This window comes from Agaricus bisporus (assembly GCF_000300575.1).
Source record: "Agaricus bisporus var. bisporus H97 unplaced genomic scaffold AGABI2scaffold_8, whole genome shotgun sequence".
In the NCBI taxonomy this organism is placed as follows: domain Eukaryota; kingdom Fungi; phylum Basidiomycota; class Agaricomycetes; order Agaricales; family Agaricaceae; genus Agaricus; species Agaricus bisporus.
The window spans coordinates 1,686,803-1,708,421 of NW_006267371.1; the positions used below are offsets into that span (position 1 = coordinate 1,686,803).

Here is a 21,619-nt window from a genome sequence, read left to right on the forward strand (position 1 = left end):
CCATCCTGAAATGTCCAAACGGAGCGATCAAATACCACATAACAGCATCCGTACTGTTCTCTTCCATCATCTGGTCAAGTCTTCTTTTGAGGGATTTTGACAGTTGAAGTGGGTTGACGGGGCCAAGTGACTTACACGCTCTTACACGGTTGAGTCAGCATATGTATACCGTGACTCTTGGCACGGTAGAGAGGGGATAGAGACAAATGTTTTCCACTTTTCAGTGGGAAAACGCTTTATGCTTGTCCGCTTATTGTAACGTTCAATGGGGTTTGAATTTGATTGCGTCAGTGATTGATACATATTGATACCCGCTGGAAATACGGTGATCATCGGCATCCGACAACTCAGGTAATTGGAGTATTCATATCTCCACCGTACTGTATTTTCTATTCTTTCAATCTTTTTAGTCCGGCTTTATGGGCATGTGGCGGACGGGTTTCATTTTTTCACGAAGGCGGCATGTGGAAAGTAGGACGCATGACCTCGAAATCTAAGATAAGTTAATGACCACAACATTGGATATCACAATTTAACCCCTGTTGTCGATTTCATCAGAGAGTTATAAGTCATTTCTCATCATCCTTCTCTCAGATAAACATCTCGAAAAATTAAAAGAAGCCAGTAAGAACATGACTCGATCTGACTCCCACGAATGGTTTAAAAAACTTAACACACAAATAATTGTTTTTGTTGATTTTCGCTATCTCCCACACATCTTCGATCATGAAACCCATCAGTATGTCTACTTTCATTCTCAACAGCACTTTATAAAACCAGGGGCTCACTGATAAATTAACAACCACAAAACAAAAACAGCTTTCGTTACCGGAAACGCCAATAAACTCAAAGAAGTCAAAGAAATCCTCTCCGACGGAGATCACCCCATCGAAATCATATCTCAAAACCTCGACGGTACTCAAAATCCCATCTAACCGCCTTTTTCTCATCTAATCATAATCATATCTTTTACCTCAGTCCCAGAAGTTCAAGGAACAACAGAAGAAGTCGCCATCGCCAAATGTAAACGCGCCTCCGAACTCGTTCGTCCATCCATCCATTTTTTCTGATCTTCAAACCAAAAAAAAACCTAACCCCATTTCCGCTTCTTTGTCCCTTCTTTCAACAGGTCGGTGGTCCGTGTATAACAGAAGACACCGCATTAGCTTTCAAAGCCCTCAACGGTCTCCCCGGTCCCTACATCAAATACTTCCTCAAAGAACTCGGTCACGAAGGTCTCAACACCCTCCTCATCGGTTTCCCAACTAAAGAAGCCGAAGCCATATGCACTTTCGCCTATTCCGCTGGACCCGGTCAGTCAACACCTCCCAATATTCTTTAGAAATCACTGATTATTCTTTAAAGGCACAGAACCTATGATTTTCGAAGGTAGAACTGCAGGTACTATCGTACCCGCTCGAGGTCCACCTCAATTCGGTTGGGACCCATGCTTTGAACCACTTGGTACAGGACTTACGTGAGTCATTCTTTCGAATTGTGATTCTTCCGAGAACCTCAAACGAGGGCGACAGATACGCCGAGATGCCTTCTGAACAGAAGAATAAATTGTCCCATAGATATAGAGCTCTCGATAAACTCAGAAAGTTCCTACAAACGTTGCCAGAAGATGCATGATTTCCGAGAGAACTGTACTATACGTATAATACAAAAATAATGTTTTACGCTCGTCAAAAATTCACTCCAGACAAGTTGGTACTAAAGACGAAGTGTCTTTTATTGAAAATGCTAAGTATTCTACTATATATATATTGTATATGTAATGCAAGGGATACGACGGTATATCTTTGTGATAATATGCGAGTGTAAGGGGGGAAAACTACTTAAAACAAGGAAAAAGGTGAAAACACCAATTTCAAGAAAGTCGAACAAGGCCCACCAATGAAAATTGAAAAAGAGCAACAAATGGTAAACGGGGCGGAAGAAGTTCGTGATGTGCATGAATCGTAAAACGTGTAGTGATGCAAGTATGGATGTGTTCGGTGCGAAGATGGGCAGAAAATAAGTTATACCATAGCCGCAACACCGATTCGACGCCAATTAGTTTCCTCAACGATGCGACCAGCATTTCGTTGCCTCTCAGAAGCATTCCGAGTTGGCTTCTTCTGCCAGATTCTTTGCTTCTGTTGTGGCAAGGGCGCGATTTTATCGAGTATAGGTTGGTGAATGTCAACCTCATGTCGTTGTGGTTGCTGCTGCTGCTGCTGCTGCGGATGACGCTTTTGAGCTTGGTGCTCTCGCTTCTCCTGTTTTACCCGCATTCTCTCCTGAATGGCATGATACTCTATCGACTTTTTCATCTTCCTGTTCATCACAATCTCCGGAGCCGACTCCTTGATTTTCTCCTTGATCTGCTGCGAGATTGCTTTAACCTCGGGATCATGTGAGATATCGAGAAGTGTGGCGATGCTGTACACTCTGGGTTCTATTGATGTATTGTGTCAGCATCTTGACAATTGAAAAGAAAGAAAAAGAAAGAGACGTACTTTCCGAAGGAGGAGCTGCAGATACCAGAGTAGATGTCTCCGAAGGAGTGGGAGAAACTGATCGCCTCGAAGACGCATCACTCGGACTCCGGGCCCTGCGGTGTACAGGTACGTATTTGGCAGGGGCATCCTCAGCCGCATAAGCGAGGACGGCAGCGAAGGAGGCTGAAGAGAAGTCGACGACAGAGGACATTGTGGTAGAGAAGGAAACGAGGGCGAATCCAAAGCTGGGGAGGAAGCGGGGCAGGACGGTCCATTATAAGCAAACACGCCAGCCACATCGCCCAGGACGGAGAAGGACGTGGAGAAGCCGCGACTGTCACAGAACATTCCCGAATTATCTTGCATTAGTCACTCTCCGGTCACGCTACTCCTGCTCATTCGCCAAACCACCGCTGCGGCATCTTCTCTCCATTCTAACCATTTCCGTATCCGGTCACCGTTATCCAAAAAAGCATAATTTCACAACCTTGATGCTGTTCATTCACGCCTCATGGCCCCTCTCTGGCACTGCATTCACTGACAAGAAGCATCGAATTATGGCCATGAGTGGAGATAACAAACGTGTAGCATGTAATTATAATAGTCTAGAACAGCAACTCAACAGGAATATCATATATCATTTCAAATATCAAGAAAGCAGATCATCCATCTGTCTAGTTGTCAATGAACGATTTGACTTTCCCAAGCCAATTCACGTATTCCTGAACGGAGAATAATTAATGAGCTGTCTCATTACCAATGATGCGAAAAGAAACGGAACATACACGCTGTTCCTTGTACTCGGCATACTGAGGAATAAACTGCCCAAGAGAACTATCGATACCCCTTTCTTGCAAAAAGTGATCGAATTCGTCTTGAACAGCAACATCCAGAGTATCAAACTGCGGACCAATATACAAGCCGCGTCTCTTCCAGTCTGCTTCGGCAGTCAACTCAGTTCCCACCTTGGCATCATCGTAGTAAGAAATATTGTCGACGACAAAGCTACCGTCCTGGATCATTAAATCAAGATTCAGACACCCAGGCACGTTAGGCTACCCGAAAGATCGCGTCAGTAAAACTGCATATCCAACAAACACCATAATCACCTTAGTGAGGGTCAACGACGCCCGGAGGGGATACAGAGACCCGGTGTCATCATCCTCATTTTCCGCAACCTCACCATCTTCGTTGAACTCGTCCTCGGCTTGTTGAACGTCACCCGTGGAAAAGATCAACCGGAGACTAAAAAGAAACAATTTGTCAGAAGTTGCTCATCTGACGAGTCCGATGCAGGATAATAATTCTCGGTCTTATGTGCGGGATTGACCCAGAATGAAACTCCTGCCTCAGGAGAACCGAGATGGTCTCGGAATTCATGCTAGAATGGAAACAAGTTGACGTACCTTTCGTTACCGAACTTCCTGGATAACGTGACTTCGTCATGACTGGGGGTCTCTTCGATCTATATAAGCGACGGATCAGCATCCTAGTAAAATTCCAAGTTTGTCGAAGAGTAGGGGGTCGGAGCAAGTATATAATAGCCACTTCGCATAGATAAGCCATAAAACCCTCACGGGTAAAACACCATTTACAGGCAAGTGGAAAGACTATTAAACTCACCGTCCATACACCATGAGACTTGAAGTCTTTGAGGAACTGAGGAACGTCCTCCAAGGAACCACCAGTCTCCTTCTCATAGTTCAACTCTTCTTGAAGTTTTTGCGACAGAGTGACGTCGGCTATAGAAACGAAATCCGATTCAGGAACACAGCTCGCCGACGGCCCTTCGTTGAGCCAAGAGAAAATAATAAAAAAGATTGCTCACTGGAACCTTCACCAAATCTCTTTGCAGAACTCATGAATCCTCTTGAAGCAATGACCCTGGAAGAAGCAAGAGACGCGACACGCATACCACCGACGCGAGGAACGGCAGTCGCGGTGCAAAGAGTACGACGCGCAACCAGGGGAACAGCAACTTGACGAATAGCACGAATAGCAGACATAGTAGTTGTTTATTTTAGAAGAAGACCTAAATGATACGAAAGAAAAGGCGCGACGTCAGCTTAGAATTCTTGAAAAATCTGTTTCTGCAGTTCCATACCACTCAGCACTCAAGAACGAAGAGTTTTGAGGTCAGATGGTATGTACTACGGACGAAACTGAATGGCTGGGCAAAGAAAAATAGACTTACCGAGCGAATAGAATGCGAGGAGAAGGCTGGAGCAACAGGTGCGTGACACTGAAAAAGTTTAAGCGCAAAATTCCGCGTGACACGGCACGTGCAACTCCATCCCAGTGGCGCCAAAGCAGCCCTCACTCAAATTCTCCTTTAAACCTTAAGTCCGGTGATGGTTTTTCTCGTCTCCTATACAAAAGAACAAGGAAAAATAATGAAAATACCGACATCTTCACAAAATTCAATGTCTTTGAGTGATCTTCGTTCCAGAAATATGTTACTCGCATGAGTAATCCACCTGCTCTGAATTTCAGCTCGCGTAATATTTGGTGGGTCGTGCCGGCTTTTTTGATCGAGTGCTCGTCGTATCTTGTAACGTGAGTGGACTAGGGGCAGATAATCTAAGTATGACGCTTGTTGAAAGTCTTGACTACACTCAAAGGTACTTGGCAGAAGGGTCTCCTAGTGTCTATTGCCTTAGCATTGGAGTAGAGGAGAGAACTGTACGGACTTTCGCCCTTCCAACAGGTTGCTCATTCTATATTCGAAACTCACATTGTATTAGTCAAACCAAAGACATTATCATTTGTCATGTGTGTAACTACGAGTACTACTACTACTACGAAAATAATTATCGTGAATCTACCATTAGAGCTATCATTAATTATCATCTAAACATTATCGTGGGTCTAATATAATGCCACTATCATTATTGTCGAAACATCTTTAAGTCAGTCAGGAATGATACATCAGTATAATGTCGAGATCATTAGTCGAGATCATAAATCGAGAAAATAATCGGAAAAAATAAGGCTACATCTTGTGAGGCATTGCAAGCAGAGAGAGGGGAGAGAGATGTGTGTGGTTTTAAAAATTAGAGAGGAATGGATATAGTAGATCTTGAGGGACGGAATGGCAACCATGTAGGATGGGTGATGCGATTGATGAATGACCGAATTGCGCTGGTATGGGATTTCGTGGATTTCGAGGGAAGCAGTTCTACAAATCTTTCTTTCTTGACGGTCTCGCCACGGTCACCGAAGTAACGTTTAGTCTGGAAACTCCAATGAAGAGATCTAAAAGCCAGCCATCAGCAATCGCGAAAAGCAAAACACGAAATAACGGCTTACCCGACAATCCAATCTTGAAGGCCTTGAATATAACGCGCGACCATATCATCAACTTCAGGTCCCCAAGAAGGGACCTCACCCTTTAGCCGCTCGAAGTTATCGATAGTCTCGGAACACAAGTTTCCAACGTAGTCCATCGCACTCTGGAGAGTGTGATTGTGGTACTTCATCAGAATGACAATCATGTTGTGCGTATCCCCACGGGCTTGCTCAACATTGTAAGAGAAAATGTCCTGAGAAATTGACGTCAGTCATCATCTTTATTTTATCAGCGGTAGAATAGCGACTTACATTAGACCAAGTGACCAGGTCGTTAGTATATTGGTTGAGAGAACGGATAACCGAGTCCTCAGCGACAAAATCAGGGAGGTCGATGTCAAGAGCGTATCTGAAGAAAAACAACAAATTAATCTATGATAAATTCTTTCCGAAGCGTCAACTTACTCAATCAGGGCCCAGCAAGGTTTGCAGCCTATGAGATCGTGAAGACAATTAGATAGGCGAACAATCGAAGATATCGGATCACTTACCGGATGTATCTCGCCGAACGTCAATGTAACATTCGAGATCTGGTATTTTGTTGTTATCGCGGGCTTTGGCTTCAATATTCACCGCTTCAAAGAACAAGCCCATAGTCTCCTTGAACCGAGCCTGGGCACCAGGACCGCAATCCTTGACACAACGAGACCAGAAACTATTAAAGTAGACGATTAGAATATATTTAGAATTAATAAAAGGGAAAAGACGTACTCTCTGGCAACTTTGGCCGGGTTGAGCTCCTCGCGGCAATCTTCTGTCGGAGTAAAGGAATCGGGACACCAGAGGGCATTCATAACAGCATTTGCAAGAACACTCGTCTCGCGGGTCATCATTCCATCGCTAATGTTATCTCTAAATGCCCAGTAAGACCCAATTATAAACAGAAAAAGAACATAGGACCTACAAGTGGAATAAGTAATTCATGAAATCAGAAACAATGCGGAGTCGCCCAGTCTCCGCGGTGTTATAACAGAAAGCGGTAAGTTCTCCGGCCTGGAGACCATGTAAAGCACGTCGTTGCTTCGGACTGAGGTTGGGACAACCAGCGTCCAGCCATTGAACAGACTGCTTTGCAACGTCGTCTCCATCGGTATGATAAGTGAGCGTGTACTTGCAGTGTGCAACGAGGTCAGGGAGGATAAAGGAAGCAGGCCTTTGTCTAAGTTGAGCACGACCCATGATACACTAGAGAATGAAAGAAGTACAAGTGGCCGGGGAGAGGAAAGGAATGGAAGAGGGGCGGGGAATACGTTGACTTTCAGAGTCGTCTTTTATACGTACTCGAGCTTTCGGAGGAAGATGCATCGTGCCCGATAGGATTAATGGTCGCCGTTGTGTCAAGCCGCGTCCTCGAATCACATACCGTGGAGTGACGTTATCTTTTCGTTAAGCGAAGGGTTAGCGCCAACCTGACTGGCGGTAGAATGAGTAAAGTCAATTTAATTGGTCCAAAGCCGTGAATAGTCTCGTCCCGAAATTGCCGTATACCAACTTGACTCAGTAACAAGGATTACAATCGGATGATGCTGGCATTAAGGTATTGAAGGTCAGACTCTCCGGGCGAGGAACAGGCGATGACTTCCGATTTTCTCTTCGTTGGCTTTAGGAGAAATATTTCCCGCTTGGGACGAGATAATTTCCCGGTATGTGTTGTGTGGCTTCGAACTGAAATTTTTGAGACGTTGCCAAGACATTGCGAATTGATATCCCCGAGCGAACCCTGAAGGTCTGACTGTCTGAAACGTGGGTCTAGCGTGGACTGAGGACAGTGGGAAGATTCAAGATTGGCCAAAAATGTAGGCCAAAAATGGCCGACAATGTATGTCAGGGTTGTGTCCCTAAGATCCATTTGAGTCCGGACTCCGTAGGCCGCGCAAGACCACTGAAGTATCTTTCGAGTCTGTCCGTCGAGACGTAGTGGGTACGAGGTATATCAGACTGCACCGCAAAACAAACCCCCGCACTTCGGCCTCGGAGACGTCCGCGTCAGGTGCAACCCAGGCATAGGTAGCTTGAAGAACTCTTATTATTGCCAGATCGTCAAGTGGCGAGGTCTGACGGAGAGGATCTCGATCTTCAGAGATGGGATCATTAGAACCCGCGTTTCATCGAGCCTTGAAAGCGTTCCTAAGTTGGAAATGCAGAGAGACGGAAGCGAGTATGACGAAAATAGCGCCGAAACATAGAGGCAAAAGATATACAACAGTTGATTGCGCTGCTTGCCACTTGTCGCGGGACCTCAAAACGGCTCTCGGTGCATCGACGTTGAGACAATCCATTGCTTTTCGAAATTCAACTTTTACCTTTGTCTTACCTGGTCGTCACGTCGCTGGCTTCAAGAATGCGCCGGTATTCAATTAGTATTGATGATTCGGGATCAATCCAGGGATGCAAAGAAGTAAACTCAAATTACTTACACAATACGCATTACCGGGCAACTACATTTACCGGGGTGAAATTTGGGTATACCGCGCGGCAACATTGGATAACTATGTAGGCATCGCCATCCTCGATGCATCTAACGCTTACAACAGTTTGTCCAAAGTAAAAGTCTTTGTTAAGATGCGAAATCGTTGGTAAATACAGATAACATCGAACTGAAGGCTTTTGCGCCTGTAAACTTTAAAGTCTACCAGACAGGACAACTTTCCGCAGGGTCGGGAAAATCAGGGTTTCGACTTTATTTATACGAGAGCTCCGCACCTCCAAACCAAGGGAAAGCTTTCAAGATCCGTTGGCGTGAATCTGGCGTGAATAATGACTGCCTGGTTAATAGGTTGGCTTGTCCGGCAAAGGCCATATTACATTCGAGATCGATTTCTATCCTTGACTTGCATATAACTTGCCCGCCAAACCGTTTGGCGGCTGCTCGCTCTAAGCCCCATCTTTTCGCCGGGCCTTTTCTATTTGGTGGATCCTCCAAGACGCCATGTGTTATATGCGCGCCAAGACCGCTGTGTCCCGTGCTGCGGCTGTCAACATATGACGGGAATTGATGAGCTGTTGATGAAATATCCAGTTTTGACTCCGCGATTCCACGGCTCTGGCAAGGGAGTCACTCTGAAGTCACTTGACGCGTCTGCTATGCTGGTTCCTTATTATCTGACCACATGGTCACAATCTCTTCTATAACTGTCTCCCTGCCCTCATGAAGAAACTTCACCTCAAACTTGGCAAAGGTGCGAAGGGGACTGTAGAGCCGTTTGAGAAGCTTTTACCAGGTCAAACGTCGAATTTAGAGTCTCGTACGCCTTTTGCTAGATAATTCCTTATCCAATTCTCAACTTGACCAGACCTTACATACCTTCAACGAAGAAGTATCGATGGGATTGGATTGGACACCCCTGGAAGCAGTCCATTTTCAACCAGGTGTCTACCCAACACGCGCAGAGCTCTAAGGACGAAACTTACGAACTGGCTGGACAATTCCCAAAAGAATGGCTTGTTTTGCATAACAGGCCCAGTGTGTGTCGGGAAAACGGCAGTTGCCAAATCTATCGCCGACCATTGCCAAGAATCCAATAGGCTTGGAGCTGCCTTGTTCTGTAATAGGGAAAATAGGCATGATGATGCGACGCGAATCATCATTACCCTTGCCTACCAATTGTCTCTTTCCAGCCGACATTTCTATCAGGCCGTCTCTCAGGCGTTGTCCAAAAGGCCCCGAATCTTCGAAAGTGACCTAGCCACGCAATTTTTACATCTTATCGCTATTCCTTCCAAAGCTTTCAAGAAAGTGATTTCTTTTGGAAGCATAAAGGCTCCGGTGATCATCTTGGATGGACTTGAACACTGCCGAGATCGTTCTATACACGTACTTCTCGATCTCATCCACGGTAGTATCCACAGTCAAAAGGACAAGTCCCCTTTCAAATGGATTATCTTTTGTCGTCCAGTGCCGCAATGGAGAAGGATATACTTGAAGGAAGACAATCAACATGAAGCAATGATCATTGACGATGAGGCCGCCAGTGACGTCGAAACCCTAGTCAACGATGGTTTTCGCGACATCCGAAAACGGTTTCCCCAGATGCTCTCTGATGAGGCCTGGCCACCGAAACATCAACAAAAGTTGATAGCGAAGGCGGCCTCCGGTTTCTTTATGTACGCCCAGTGCATTATTCAATTCATCGGAGATCAAGATCCAGTTTCTCGGCTGAGAGATTGCCTTAGATTTCTTGATAATCCACTTTGGCCCCGGGAAAACAATCCTTTTTCAGCACTCTATTTCATCTACCAACAAGTCCTTTCCGATGCTGAACTCGACAGTCTTCCAAACACAATGCAAATACTTGGATTTTGCGCATACTCTATGGGCCACGAACAACCAAGCGCGTTTATGTTAGCCCAATCTCTGAATATGCATGTGGAAACCTTGTATGCGAGGCTGGATGGCCTATATCCAGTATTTGCCTCTGCGCCTTTCGATGCACCGGCAGCATCACTACAATTCTTCCATTCCTCCTTTGTCGATTTCCTTAAGTATCGGGTCAACCCTGCGAAACTGTCCTTAACCGACCGCTTTCATGATTCAGATCAATCGGATAATGCAAGCGACGATCTTAGTAAGTACACATTTTGGATTGGAATATTCGTCATCTAATCTTCCATTTCCCTAAGCCCTCCTCATCCTCTCTCCTGCAATCATACGGGGCTCTGAAATCGACTCCGCCGCACGCCATCCCCTTCCGAAGTGCCATCGAGGTACAAGAAAACTAATGAGAGAGAGAATATCGGCGTGGCTTGGCGATATGAATCGCGAGGAATCCGTGTTATGGGTAACAGGCTCAGCAGGAGCTGGGAAGACAACGGTCGTTCAGAACGTCGCAGAATATTGTCAAGACACTGGTCGCCTTGGGGTTGCTGTCTTCTTGTCTCCCATAGCTGAGGGCTATGCTGATGCTTGGAGACTTGTCCCTACGTTGTCCCACCAACTCGCCCGCCAATACCCCGGCTACAAGAGCCTCGTTAACGAGTATTTGATGGAGGATCCACATATCTTGGAGAAAGACGTGCGCTCCCAATTCCACAACGTCATCACCAAGCCTTTGGAGGCACTACAAAAGGAACAACTGCTCTACAGTGCGGCGAACCCTCTGGTTATCGTCCTAGACGGTTTGGATCAATATGCTAGTAAAGGCGCCCAGACTGAGTTCATTAGTCTGATTGCAGAATTTACCCAGCGGTTCAGTGCATCTACTGGCCTCCTGTGGATTATATCTTCTCGTCCAGAGCCGCATTTGATGAAAATGCTTCAGAAGATGACGACTGTAGGCGTTGCAAAGCACGAGGAAGTCGCTATAACTGGCGTTGAAGCCCAAGATGAAGTCGAACAAATGCTTCGTGACGGTTTTTATGACATCCGTAGACGGTGGAGTTATCGATTTGGGCCTGTGGAACTTTGGCCTGATGACATCCATTGGCTTAATTTACGGGATAAAGCATCTGGTTTCTTTCTGTTTGCATCGTGTATTCTCCGTTACGTTGCAGATGAGGATCAACAAGATCCACGAGCAATGTTGGCATTAGCATTACGTTTGGTCGAGGATGCTATAATGCCGCATTCTCTTCACCCTTTCCGTCCCCTCGACTCACTCTATGAACAAGTTCTTGTTAATGCTCAACTGCAGGATAACCCCGTCGCTATTGGCATCCTGAGCTTCTGTGTTAATCACGTTGCGAGAGGAATGACCATTCAGAACATCTTGGACGTTCTTTATATCGATCGACCCACATTTAACAGTGCTCTAGAAGGACTACATTCAGTAGTCAAGATACCCCTCTTTGGAAGTAACAATGAACGCGTCGAGTTCTATCATCCCTCGTTCGCCGATTACTTGAGAGACCCACAGCGTTCAGGCTTGCTTGCTCATCAAATCACAGGAGAACAAGATACGCTGCCTGTCTCTTCATCAAACAGACCAATCAAAGCGTATTTGGATGGAGGTCATGCATCTATTTCTGTGGCTGGTCCTTCAAATCCTTTCAGGTCTGTATCCGATGTTAAGGAGACACCAAAGCGTAAAAAACTTGTCGCATACGTTGATTAGGTGGATGGATTCGAGACGTTGTATATACCCTTTTTTGAAGTATGAATGTATTTTATGTATTTATGTATTTGCCCAAGTCATCTAAGTTATGCCCTTACGATCAACCGGACTCGTGTACTTGGAGGATATATGATCAAAATTTACAGACCCTCTTTGAAATACAAAAGATTGTGTCATAACAAATAAACCATTAGGAATGTAGTACAGTTTCACAAAGCACGGCGCCTTCAACCACCAGAGCAATAATCATTATCAGTCAAAATCCAACAACTACTAATCCTCGTCATCATCAGCGCGTGAGCTAGCAGCATCACTTTCCTCCTCATCCTCGTCCATATTCTGATCATTTGCACTCTTGTTCGAGGACGAAACAAATCCAGCCAGAGCACCACGTGCACCGCTCTCAGCGGCACCAGCACCAGCAGATTTGGCTTTCCAAGCATGAGCCATTTGTAAAAACTTGAATGATGTGGGATTAGCCTCCCGCTCATCATCTGCGAATACGAGATCCCAATCTTCGACAGTTTGACCAGTTTCTTGATCAACGTGACGACGTTTACTGACGATAGGCATCATTGCTTGTACTTTGGCTACATCTTCTGGTGTGCCATGTGATTCTTCAAATGTTTTCCAAGTTTCGAGAAGGGCGACTCGCTATAGAATTAGGGTTGAGCACGTCGGAATATGGACTACTGGTTGGCTATGGACTTACTTCACTCTTGAGACCTCGGCCTTTGAGATCTTTATAGCCCCTCTCAAATACCTGCCTGGCGGTGGTGGTATTGCCAGGAGCCATCTTCACCTCCTCCACTTCGTCTTCTTCCTCCTCCTCTCTCTCAGCCCTCGGAACAGGAATAGGTTCACCTTCAAATAACGCATACGAAATCCAGACTTTGACATGTCCACTTTGTCGCACCAATGTCTCATAAAGTTCACGAGCATTATCACGTTCGCCTTCATCGATTTCGAAATCGATGTAAGCTTTCCATAATAGCTCGGGCATCGAGAGAGGGGTTTGAGATATGCCGAGTTTGAATATCGCACGAGTACGAGCGAAATCCTGGAGTTGTGCTTCCAGTTCGGCGAACCTGATCCAGGCTGCTGAGTTCGAAGGATCAAACTGTAGAGAATAACGAATGTTGAAGCTTGACGTGTGATTTTGCAGAATCTAAGAGCACATACCTCGAGATATTTTTGATACAGTTTTCGGACGTTATCGAAGTCTCGCAGCTAGAAAGGTCAAACCTCAGGACCGTTCCAAAGCGGAAAAGAGATTTGTCAATACATACCTCCACTTCTAATTCGATGTATCCTCTAAAAAGAGCTTCTTTGGGGCACATACCGATAGCAGCCCCTAGAATTTTCCTTGCCACTGGTAGATCAAGCCGCCGAATTTCGAACTTGGCAAACATGATCCATAATTTTGCAAACGTGAATTGTTTATGCGGTACGAGCTTGATGGCTGTTTGATATATCTGTCGAGCGCGGTCGTAGTCCTAGATCACATTCAGCACCAATATCCAGGAATACATTCAAATTTCATACCCTGCTTTCAATCTCTTCAAACAAGGCGTAGTCAAGCCACAGGAAGATATACCGTCTCCAGTGACGTTTTTCACCTCCTGGAGGTACCTGAGCTACTGCTCGCTCGTATACTTCTCGTGTACGATCAGTTGCCGCATCTAGTTCTTCCACGGTAGCGCCTTCGTCCCTGAGCTCTTTCAGAGCGCCTTCCTCCAGCCGCGCATAGTCAAACCAGACATCGTAATTACGGCCATCATGCGCCACTTCTTCCTCATACTGTATTCGACGCTTACCGAGAACCGTGTTTTCAAGTGTGGAGCGCGTACCATGTTGCTTTTCGAACTTGGTGTAAGAGGCATATAGACCGGAGGATTTTGATCTCGGTATACGTTCGAGGGCGAACTAATACCTGGTCAATACCAGATAAAGACCGCAGAAGATGTAGCTTGCCTTGTAGATTACCCGAGCACGCTCATACTCCTTCTGACGTGTCTCCATTTTAGCGAAGGCGCCAAATACGGCCTGGGCCTTCTCCACCTGCTCTTCCTCATCCCCAAAGAACTCCAAAGCCGTTTGGAATACCTCACGCGCCTTATCCACCTTTCCCCGCTCCTCTTCAAACTTGGCCCATTTCACCCATACCCGTGGGTCTGGCCGAACGCCAACCCATCTTTCGTATATCGCACTAGCCCTGTCCAGCTCCTCATACCGCCCTTCCATTTTTATATAAGCTTGCCAGGCCTTGTCGTCTGGTTCCCATTGCATCCAACGTTCAAATACTTGACGAGCTCCAGGTATATTGCGCAGGAGTTCTTCGAGATAGACATATTTGTACCAGAGTTGGTCTACGCGAGGTAATAGAGTAACAGCTCTGTCAAAGAGGTTTCGTGCATGCTGAACGTTCCGCGATTTCAATTCCATTTCGGTATACGAAAACCAGAGTTGGATACTTCGCGGATCGACATCGAGAGCGCGTTCAAAGACAGATCGTGAACGGTCGAAAGCATTTTGGCTTGCCTATGGGTAGGGATAGTCAGTTTGCAGCTTGTTCGCAGGGTAAGCAAATCTCTCGAACCTCCCAATTAGCATACTGAAGCCATTCTCTTCTGAATTTGATATGAGTCTCGCATTCGGTATAGGTCAGAAAAGCTCTACATACATATTTCCTCGCGTTCGCCGTATACGCTCTTCGAATTCCTTTCGTTTCCGACCTTGATATTCGCTGAGTTCTTCAAAGTCCTCAACCCGTTGCTTGGGTGCCCGAAATGTTGGCTCCTGCCGCTCTTGCGCCTAATAAAGTTTGTATCAATCCAGCTTCATGGCTCTGCTGAGGGAAAATATTGCCCACCTCACGCAAGATTTGCTCGGCAGTGATCTAGTAGAATGCAAGCTCTAAGTAATGTATAGCGCTTTGTGAGCCAAAATACCAATACTGACCTGAACCGCTGCCGGTGCGCGATTTTTTACCCTGCATTTCTGTCAGAAAAGTTTCGAGAAGAGGGTGAGAGCGGCCTACCTGGGCGCTCTGCCGTCCTGCATGGTCGTTGTACAGGCTCTGCCCTAACACGTGCAAATACAGGAGCAGTACTTTATTTATCTCAGAAGGCGAAACCAAATAACGCGCCCATCACGTGCTCGAGTGGTTATTATTATCTCGCGGTGCAATTCCTGGGTTCAAGTGTCCATCGATGCACAAGAGGTCTTCATCTAGGGCTGCAAACACGAAAGATAAACAAGGCAGTGCATTGCGAACATCGTCGTCGTCGTCGCGCCTTGTAACCAGCGAGATCGCCATAGCAGGAACTAAACTCTACACTCTTATATCAGAGGTAACGACCTTAGCCAACGGCGCTTTGGAAAGGAGCAACAAGACGGATGGTGAGCAATTCAACGGATGCTCTGGAAATCTAGCTTATTGGTCACAGAGGAGGGTCTTGTCGAAAGAATTGAATCATGCGTTACAGAACTACGGACTTCAACCATCTTAGTACAGCTACTAGAGCAGATTGATTCTACTACGGCCGAGGCAGATGTGAAACGCATAGCGGCCAAGGTTGATCGTGCACTGGAACGGCTAAGACGATCCGCGTCTACATGGCTTGAGCGATACTCGGCCGCTCGAGATTGCACCTACTCACAATTCAAGGAACTCCTCTTAACCATAACGACTGTGTTGGAAACAAGTATTCAACAGGTAGGACTGCCGATGTCATGTGTTGTAATTTGGATTCACATATTCGCATTTTTAGTTCGTGCGGTGCAAGCTTTCGTCGAGTGTCATTGCTTCTCTATCAGACTTGACCACAAGAGCTCTGGATTCATTATTTGTCGTATCGAAGTTCACGCTCGACGTTCAAGCTTCTGAAACGTACACTATAACACATGATTATCTCGCTCGAGCCAATACTATCCTCACTAACGTCAACCAGACCGGCATCCCTCTCTCCAATTATCTCAGATGTTTGTCGGGTGCTTATTACAACTTTGCTGGGAATCTGTATCAGTCTGGAAGGCATGGCCCCGCTGTCACTTTTCTGAAGGATGCGTGCAGCATTGGTGGAAGGGCCCTTACACGGCGTCCGAAGGAGAAAGTTAATGGTGAAGAGAAATCTAGGGAGCTGGAGGGCTGGAAACAATTGGAAGAGACACTATTCCGTCGCTGGGAGTTGCTTGGTATATGCCATATAAAGTTAGGGGACAGAAAGGTGCGTTTCCTTCAAACTTATGACACTAGTTTCATTCAAATCATTAATTTTTTTACTAGAATGCATACATCGCCTTTCTCCAGTCATTAGTGGCCTTCCCATACTCAATATGCAGCATGGAGCAAGATTCCAACAAGTTACCACCTTCATCAATTTTTGGACCTGCCGCGAACAATCATGTAAAGCAACTTGCTGCAATCATCGATCGACTCACCTACCTTGGTATGAATGAACTCCTGATTCCCGCGGAGCAAATCTCTTTCCGACATTCGCTGTCTAAGTGCTCGAGTTCCGAACCCCTGAACAATCCAAAAATACTGGGTCTTTTGGTTGAGCAACAGGTCGAGAGCCTCGAACAACGCGGATCCAAGGGCTCAATACAAAGAGCTATCCGGGTGCTCTTAGAGAGTGCGCTCGAGGTATATGATGGGGAAGTAAAGACACCTGTTCGACGAGCACGTGTGATGTTGCGCCTCTTGGAAGTCATGTATCGAACCGACGAAGTTCCAGCATTTGAACGGATTCAGGAAATGAACAGAGAGATAGAGAAACTTCTTTCTGCTGAAGTAAGGTTCCATCTTTTATTTGTCGCTGAAATTGTCTAATTATCATCATTTTCGTAGATTCTCGAAGCGGACTCAGAGCTTGCACCATATAGGGCGCAATATCGAGCTCTTGCACATCTTTGGCTAGCGTTACATGCTCACCGTGCCGCCATACCCAATCAGGTCTCTCTTGTAAGCGACCACCTTGAACACGCCTGTCGCATATTGCGTTCCACGTTCTCAAAGCCTTCAAATGATAGTCCAAGAGTCGTCCTGATGAGGAAATCCCTCACACCTCAGCGGAAGTCCCTTATATCTCAACAGCCCCCGGCGAAGACAATGACAACACGAAGGCGAGCGGTGGCCACAGCGACTACTACCATAGCTGCAACGAAAACGCGGACAAGAACGCCCGCTAACACTTCCACAGTTGCAAAGAAGACCAAAGCCGCCGCAACGACGCGGCCAGGTCCTACCGCATCCGCCATCTCACCAGTGCAAAAACGCAGAGGTTTGTGGATCGTATATTTTTTCCTTCATTTTCTTCAATGCTTTCTTATAGTGCTGCAACCAATGTCGCTGAATACTGCGACCCCTCCTAGAGCGAAGCGCGAGGCTACGAGGGAACTCTCAGCATTTGATAACTTTGCCCACTTCTCTGGTGTTCTTCGTATGTCTGCTCGTCCGTCCCGGGGTTCCGCTCGTCTCACACAGCCGTAGAAACTGTTGCAAGAATCCTTGGTCTTCTTTCGTTGGGTCTTCCGAAGGTGCAGCTATTAGATGTTTCACGGAGGTTGGCAGAGACGCATAGCGGTCCTACCAGCGAAGGTAAGATGCTCTCGACCTTGGACTTGTTTTTCATTGCCTCATCTGAAATTTATTGAAGGTTACATTTCGGCTTCACTTGACCTGGCGCATGAATATATGCGTATCGGAAAGACACGTCGTGCGACTTCGATATTCCATCAAGCGCTCGATTCTGTTCGTGGTGGAAAAGTTTCGGACGAGATGTCCGCGTTGTTCCTTTTGAGGTATGCAGAGTCTTTGGCACTCAGTGAGAATATACCACGGAGGTAAGTTCCAATAATTGTGCTTGTACAGATATTTAATAACGTCTTTACAGTTGTTCAGTATATCGCGAGGCTATAGCCGTTTACAGGCGGATTGATTATGAGGAGAAAACTGGGACAACTGTGCAGAGAATACACACACGAGTGAGACGGCTCGAGAAAGCTGCTTTGGCCGCCAGGACTGTAGCTATGATACAGCATTGTAAAGTCAGTGGTCATTCTCTTCCTATTTTCCAGTGTCTCAACGCCACTGTCTCTTTCTCTAGGAGGATCTGACATCGTCAACTGAGTTCTTGCTCCAGTCCCTTCGGATATGGAATCGCGCTCTAGACAACTTGTCGCGTCTCAATCCACAACCACCAGCTAAATCAACCAAAGACGATAACCCGTTCGATATGTCAATCCTGAAGCAGGCGCTCCCGAGCGAAGCTGCACCCCTTCCAGATCCTAAACCACAAACTATCATCCCTCCTCAACGACACCTTGATAGTTTTGTTCTTCGAATATGTGAAGGACTTTTTACGGTCCTCTTCGATCTAACACAAGCTTATCTTCATCGTGGCTCAGCAAAAGAGTCTGAATTTTTCATATCTCAAGCTTTAGATCTTGCGCAAGCATTAAATGCTCCAGCGATGTTGAGTAGAGCGTCAGCGAAACAAGGAGAAGTGCAAGTTAGATTAGGGAATTTGAAGGAAGGGTATGAGACTCTTGTTAAAGCCGGAGAAGTTTTGAGTGGAGTGCCGACTATTGAATCGGTTGAGGTTGTGAGATTGACGGCGGAATGCAAAGAAAGGATGGGCGTTGAGGGAGAAGGTGACGCGCAAGTCTTGTATGGGAGGTCGATGGATTTGTTAACGGAGATGGATGCCGCGTTTGAGAAGTATGAAGGTGTTGCTTTTGGGTGAGTTTTTCTTACTTTATATCTCTCGTTGTGTCTTTGTTGGGGAGGATATTAACTAATTGTGTAAAAGACCGAGGAAGTCCCTTGGGATGTCGCCTGTAAATAGCAAGATAGTGAAAGATATGATCGTGCCCGAGGTATTGATGAATGTGCTCCGACAGCAAAGTAAGCATACGTCTCTTTCTTCGTCAGGTTTGAACTGATATAGATATCGGCTAGTTTGGCTTCTACGCGACCAAAACGATGACCAATTCAACTCATTGCTTAAGCAATTTATCTCACTCCCTAGGTCATCGTTAGCAAAAGCACAAGAAAACTCGTTACTGGCAAAGTTAAATCTCCATAACGTATATCTACGCTTCCGAGGTGATATGTTCCTCAATTCCCTGGCCGAATCTCGTAAGATACTACATCACATTACGAGTTCTTCTGGAAGGCTAACCGTGATGTTTAGCGATATCTATTCCAATAGGCATGCACGCTGCGCATAGACTAACTTCTGTTTCGGCGAAAGACATCAATGGCGCTCTTGATCAGGCTGAAGAACGATTCTGGGATAGTCTGAACCTGGTAGCGCAGCGGGGTAATGTTCTCGATATAAGAGAATCTGCTGTTGCTCTGGCTGTTATAAAGTCGTTCCAGACTTCCATGGGTCGTAAGGACAGTGAGGTACATGTCATGGTGTCGCGTTTGCTGGGTATGACTTTTTTTCTCTCTTTGTCTCACACGTATTGACCGTTAATGATATGTAGATGCCTCTTCTGCGTTAACATTGAGGCGGGAGATGCTCGAAGCCATTCACCATAAATTTCCTCGATTACCGGCTGCCGATGATCTTCAATGGCCGCTGGTCACCTCAGAAGGTAACCTGCTACCTCCGTCTGGCGTGGATACCAACCTTGCTGCCCGGAGACGCGTGAATATCCCTGTGGACTCGGAGGATGAAGATGATGATGCCATGTCAGACCTCGAACCCTCGTCACCATTGAAAGCATATTGGGATTCTGTAAGGGCTCGCTATCGATCATATTCTTTCAATCCAACGACCCTTTCATCGTCACAAACAAAGAAATTACCATCAAATTGGACAGTCATCCATATCAACGTCACGGAGGATAAGAACACATTATTTATATCCCGACAAGAAGGTGGACCTGACGGCGATGGACTTGTATTCTCTGTTCCGTTGAGAAGTAGGAGAGATACTGGCAACGGAGATGACGAAGAAGATTATTTGTCGTTCGACAACGCGATAGAGGAATTACGAGAAATCGTGAGGTTGAGTGACGAGGGCACCAAAGCTGCTATACATGTGAAGCCTGATGATGATGAAGCCAGAGCTGCTTGGTGGAAGCAGCGAGCGGAATTGGACTCTAGGCTGAAGACACTGCTGGAGAATATTGAATTCTGTTGGTTTGGCGCTTTCAAGGTAAACTTTTTCCGTTCTGCTAGCCGTTTGCTATCTCATCTTTGTGATAGACTATTCTTAGCCCGAAATGCAAGGCCAGTTCTGAAGATATCACAGAGCTGCGAAGTGGCTTTGAAAAAGTGTTCAAACGAAGCTTCGGGATTCGGGAGAAAAAGCGTCCAGGAACCCATCGAAAGACGCCTTCTCAACCGCGAAGTCAATCATTCAGCCAAGTTCAACTTGATGACTCTTTACTTCGATGCTTCTCGACCCTTTCCCCGAAATGTCAAGATGAAGAACTAGAAGACATGATCTACTTTATTCTGGATTTGTACCAGTTTCATGGAGTTGCTATTCCCACTTCCGAGGTTGATATTACGCAGATGGTGGTTGATGTGAGGATGGTCTTGGAGGAACATTCTGTGAAGACACGAGGTTCGAAGAGGAGTGGAAAGCAGAGTGGTGTGGCTGGACAAGCTGACGACGAGCATGTCTTTTTGGTGCTGGACAAGAATTTACAAGGGTTGCCTTGGGAGAGTATACCGATCTTACGGGGGAGGAGTGTTAGCAGGATACCAAGTGTGGATTTCCTTCTAGACCGTTTAGAATATGTCGAGATGAGGAGACGCACTCAGCCATCTTCAGATAAACAAACTTCTGTTGGTGCAGTTGTGGATCCGCGAAAGGGATATTTCATACTCAATCCAAGTGGAGACCTACGGAGAACGCAGGAACGATTCCAGGATTGGGCGAAGGGTATGAAGGAAGCAGGATGGGATGGTGTTATTGGGAAGCCGGTCAGTGAGCAGCAGTTTGAGAATGCGCTGCGTCAAAGAGATCTGGTCGTGTGAGTTATCGTCCATTTGCCCTATCTTTAGTTCCACAGCTCACGAAACGCACATCTAGATATTTCGGTCATGGCGGTGGAGAACAGTATTTACGAACCTATAAAGTGCGACGTCTTCAATCATGTGCTGCGACGATGCTTTGGGGTTGCTCGTCGGGTGCATTACGCGAGATGGGGGACTTTGATCGAACCGGGACTGCTAATGCCTATATGCTCGCCGGCTGGTAAGTGTTCTGTCAAGATTTACGGGTTGACATATTTTATTCACTTCTTCGACCAGCCCTACACTTGTTGCGAACTTGTGGGACGTCACCGATCGTGATATTGACAAATTCTGTCAAACTGTTTTCGATAAAATCCAGCTAAACCCGGAAAACGTACGCGCGTGGAATGGTAGCACAAATAAGCCGAACATGTCCTTGGTGTCTGCTGTTGCTCAAGCACGAAGTGCTTGTAAGTTGAAGTATCTCACTGGTGCAGCACCCGTTGTATACGGGATACCCTTCTATCTATGATTCGTATTTGTTCTTTTTTTTCATATCATTTAGCATTGTCTTTCATTGCCTACAAGGCCTATTTCTAGTGGTATCTAAAGGTATCTAAATCTATCAATACACAAGTAAGAATAGCCTCTTTATATCCTAATATCTCATTAAAATGTGACTCTTATATTAACAGGGTAGCCGAGCCGTTGACGAGTCAATGCTCTAATAATAGCCTTCCCTTTTTCTCCAG

General features: G+C 46.1%; 8 protein-coding genes across 8 annotated transcripts; 3 read left to right on the forward strand and 5 right to left on the reverse strand.

Moving 5' to 3' along the window:
- Window positions 1-710: 710 nt before the first annotated feature.
- On the forward strand, window positions 711-1,688 carry AGABI2DRAFT_194330 (hypothetical protein). Its single transcript, XM_006463465.1, has 6 exons — window positions 711-739; window positions 820-915; window positions 979-1,043; window positions 1,130-1,313; window positions 1,366-1,477; window positions 1,533-1,688. Exons 1-6 carry the CDS (start codon window positions 727-729, stop codon window positions 1,633-1,635), a joined length of 573 nt encoding a protein of 190 aa, XP_006463528.1. The 5' UTR covers window positions 711-726; the 3' UTR covers window positions 1,636-1,688.
- A 24-nt stretch (window positions 1,689-1,712) lies between these two features.
- AGABI2DRAFT_194331 (hypothetical protein) lies at window positions 1,713-2,808 on the reverse strand. Its single transcript, XM_006463466.1, has 2 exons — window positions 2,505-2,808; window positions 1,713-2,443 (listed from the first exon to the last, which is right to left on the reverse strand). Exons 1-2 carry the CDS (start codon window positions 2,695-2,697, stop codon window positions 2,025-2,027), a joined length of 612 nt encoding a protein of 203 aa, XP_006463529.1. The 5' UTR covers window positions 2,698-2,808; the 3' UTR covers window positions 1,713-2,024.
- A 210-nt stretch (window positions 2,809-3,018) lies between these two features.
- AGABI2DRAFT_194332 (hypothetical protein) lies at window positions 3,019-4,696 on the reverse strand. Its single transcript, XM_006463467.1, has 7 exons — window positions 4,591-4,696; window positions 4,315-4,518; window positions 4,110-4,228; window positions 3,893-3,951; window positions 3,596-3,731; window positions 3,272-3,541; window positions 3,019-3,208 (listed from the first exon to the last, which is right to left on the reverse strand). The coding sequence occupies exons 2-7, from the start codon at window positions 4,490-4,492 to the stop codon at window positions 3,161-3,163; spliced, it is 810 nt and encodes a 269-aa protein (XP_006463530.1). The 5' UTR covers window positions 4,493-4,518; window positions 4,591-4,696; the 3' UTR covers window positions 3,019-3,160.
- Window positions 4,697-5,539: 843 nt separating this feature from the next.
- AGABI2DRAFT_73543 (hypothetical protein) lies at window positions 5,540-7,013 on the reverse strand (the record flags this gene model as incomplete). Its single annotated transcript, XM_006463468.1, has 7 exons — window positions 5,540-5,741; window positions 5,796-6,028; window positions 6,087-6,183; window positions 6,240-6,267; window positions 6,326-6,489; window positions 6,546-6,686; window positions 6,739-7,013. 7 exons carry the CDS (start codon window positions 7,011-7,013, stop codon window positions 5,540-5,542), a joined length of 1,140 nt encoding a protein of 379 aa, XP_006463531.1.
- Window positions 7,014-9,033: 2,020 nt separating this feature from the next.
- On the reverse strand, window positions 9,034-9,410 carry AGABI2DRAFT_137907 (hypothetical protein). Its single transcript, XM_006463469.1, has 2 exons — window positions 9,128-9,410; window positions 9,034-9,079 (listed from the first exon to the last, which is right to left on the reverse strand). Exon 1 carries the CDS (start codon window positions 9,397-9,399, stop codon window positions 9,229-9,231), a length of 171 nt encoding a protein of 56 aa, XP_006463532.1. The 5' UTR covers window positions 9,400-9,410; the 3' UTR covers window positions 9,034-9,079; window positions 9,128-9,228.
- Window positions 9,411-9,780: 370 nt separating this feature from the next.
- Window positions 9,781-11,841, forward strand: AGABI2DRAFT_144820 (hypothetical protein; the record flags this gene model as incomplete). The annotated part of the gene is made up of 3 exons (XM_006463470.1): window positions 9,781-10,399; window positions 10,455-11,737; window positions 11,824-11,841. 3 exons carry the CDS (start codon window positions 9,781-9,783, stop codon window positions 11,839-11,841), a joined length of 1,920 nt encoding a protein of 639 aa, XP_006463533.1.
- Window positions 11,842-11,975: 134 nt separating this feature from the next.
- On the reverse strand, window positions 11,976-14,963 carry AGABI2DRAFT_194335 (hypothetical protein). Its single transcript, XM_006463471.1, has 11 exons — window positions 14,925-14,963; window positions 14,846-14,876; window positions 14,757-14,783; window positions 14,568-14,698; window positions 14,484-14,514; window positions 13,859-14,425; window positions 13,430-13,810; window positions 13,174-13,380; window positions 13,067-13,114; window positions 12,597-13,004; window positions 11,976-12,538 (listed from the first exon to the last, which is right to left on the reverse strand). Exons 1-11 carry the CDS (start codon window positions 14,945-14,947, stop codon window positions 12,158-12,160), a joined length of 2,235 nt encoding a protein of 744 aa, XP_006463534.1. The 5' UTR covers window positions 14,948-14,963; the 3' UTR covers window positions 11,976-12,157.
- Window positions 14,964-15,302: 339 nt separating this feature from the next.
- Window positions 15,303-21,399, forward strand: AGABI2DRAFT_208386 (hypothetical protein; the record flags this gene model as incomplete). The annotated part of the gene is made up of 17 exons (XM_006463472.1): window positions 15,303-15,578; window positions 15,658-16,113; window positions 16,173-16,679; window positions 16,737-17,127; window positions 17,221-17,344; window positions 17,392-17,486; window positions 17,545-17,731; window positions 17,782-17,935; window positions 17,995-18,070; window positions 18,173-18,629; window positions 18,700-18,794; window positions 18,849-19,028; window positions 19,084-19,326; window positions 19,382-20,058; window positions 20,109-20,884; window positions 20,944-21,108; window positions 21,165-21,399. 17 exons carry the CDS (start codon window positions 15,303-15,305, stop codon window positions 21,397-21,399), a joined length of 5,094 nt encoding a protein of 1,697 aa, XP_006463535.1.
- Between the last annotated feature and the right edge of the window lie 220 nt (window positions 21,400-21,619).

Bases quoted from the DNA above. Each gene is read 5' to 3' on its own strand.
- AGABI2DRAFT_194330 (XM_006463465.1), top strand. The intron at 1,314-1,365 runs GTCAGTCAACAC...TATTCTTTAAAG, and splicing joins CGCCTATTCCGCTGGACCCG to GCACAGAACCTATGATTTTC. The intron at 1,478-1,532 runs GTGAGTCATTCT...CGAGGGCGACAG, and splicing joins CCACTTGGTACAGGACTTAC to ATACGCCGAGATGCCTTCTG.
- AGABI2DRAFT_194331 (XM_006463466.1), bottom strand. From the start codon at position 2,697: ATGTCCTCTGTCGTCGACTTCTCTTCAGCCTCCTTCGCTGCCGTCCTC. The intron at 2,444-2,504 runs GTACGTCTCTTT...ATACATCAATAG, and splicing joins TGCAGCTCCTCCTTCGGAAA to AACCCAGAGTGTACAGCATC.
- AGABI2DRAFT_194332 (XM_006463467.1), bottom strand. From the start codon at position 4,492: ATGTCTGCTATTCGTGCTATTCGTCAAGTTGCTGTTCCCCTGGTTGCG. The intron at 3,952-4,109 runs GTGAGTTTAATA...TCGCTTATATAG, and splicing joins AGTCTCATGGTGTATGGACG to ATCGAAGAGACCCCCAGTCA. The intron at 3,542-3,595 runs GTGATTATGGTG...TCTTTCGGGTAG, and splicing joins CGTCGTTGACCCTCACTAAG to CCTAACGTGCCTGGGTGTCT.
- AGABI2DRAFT_137907 (XM_006463469.1), bottom strand. From the start codon at position 9,399: ATGCCTATTTTCCCTATTACAGAACAAGGCAGCTCCAAGCCTATTGGA.
- AGABI2DRAFT_194335 (XM_006463471.1), bottom strand. From the start codon at position 14,947: ATGCAGGACGGCAGAGCGCCCAG. The intron at 14,426-14,483 runs GTTCGAGAGATT...CCCTACCCATAG, and splicing joins TTCAGTATGCTAATTGGGAG to GCAAGCCAAAATGCTTTCGA. The intron at 13,005-13,066 runs GTATGTGCTCTT...TATTCTCTACAG, and splicing joins TGTATCAAAAATATCTCGAG to TTTGATCCTTCGAACTCAGC.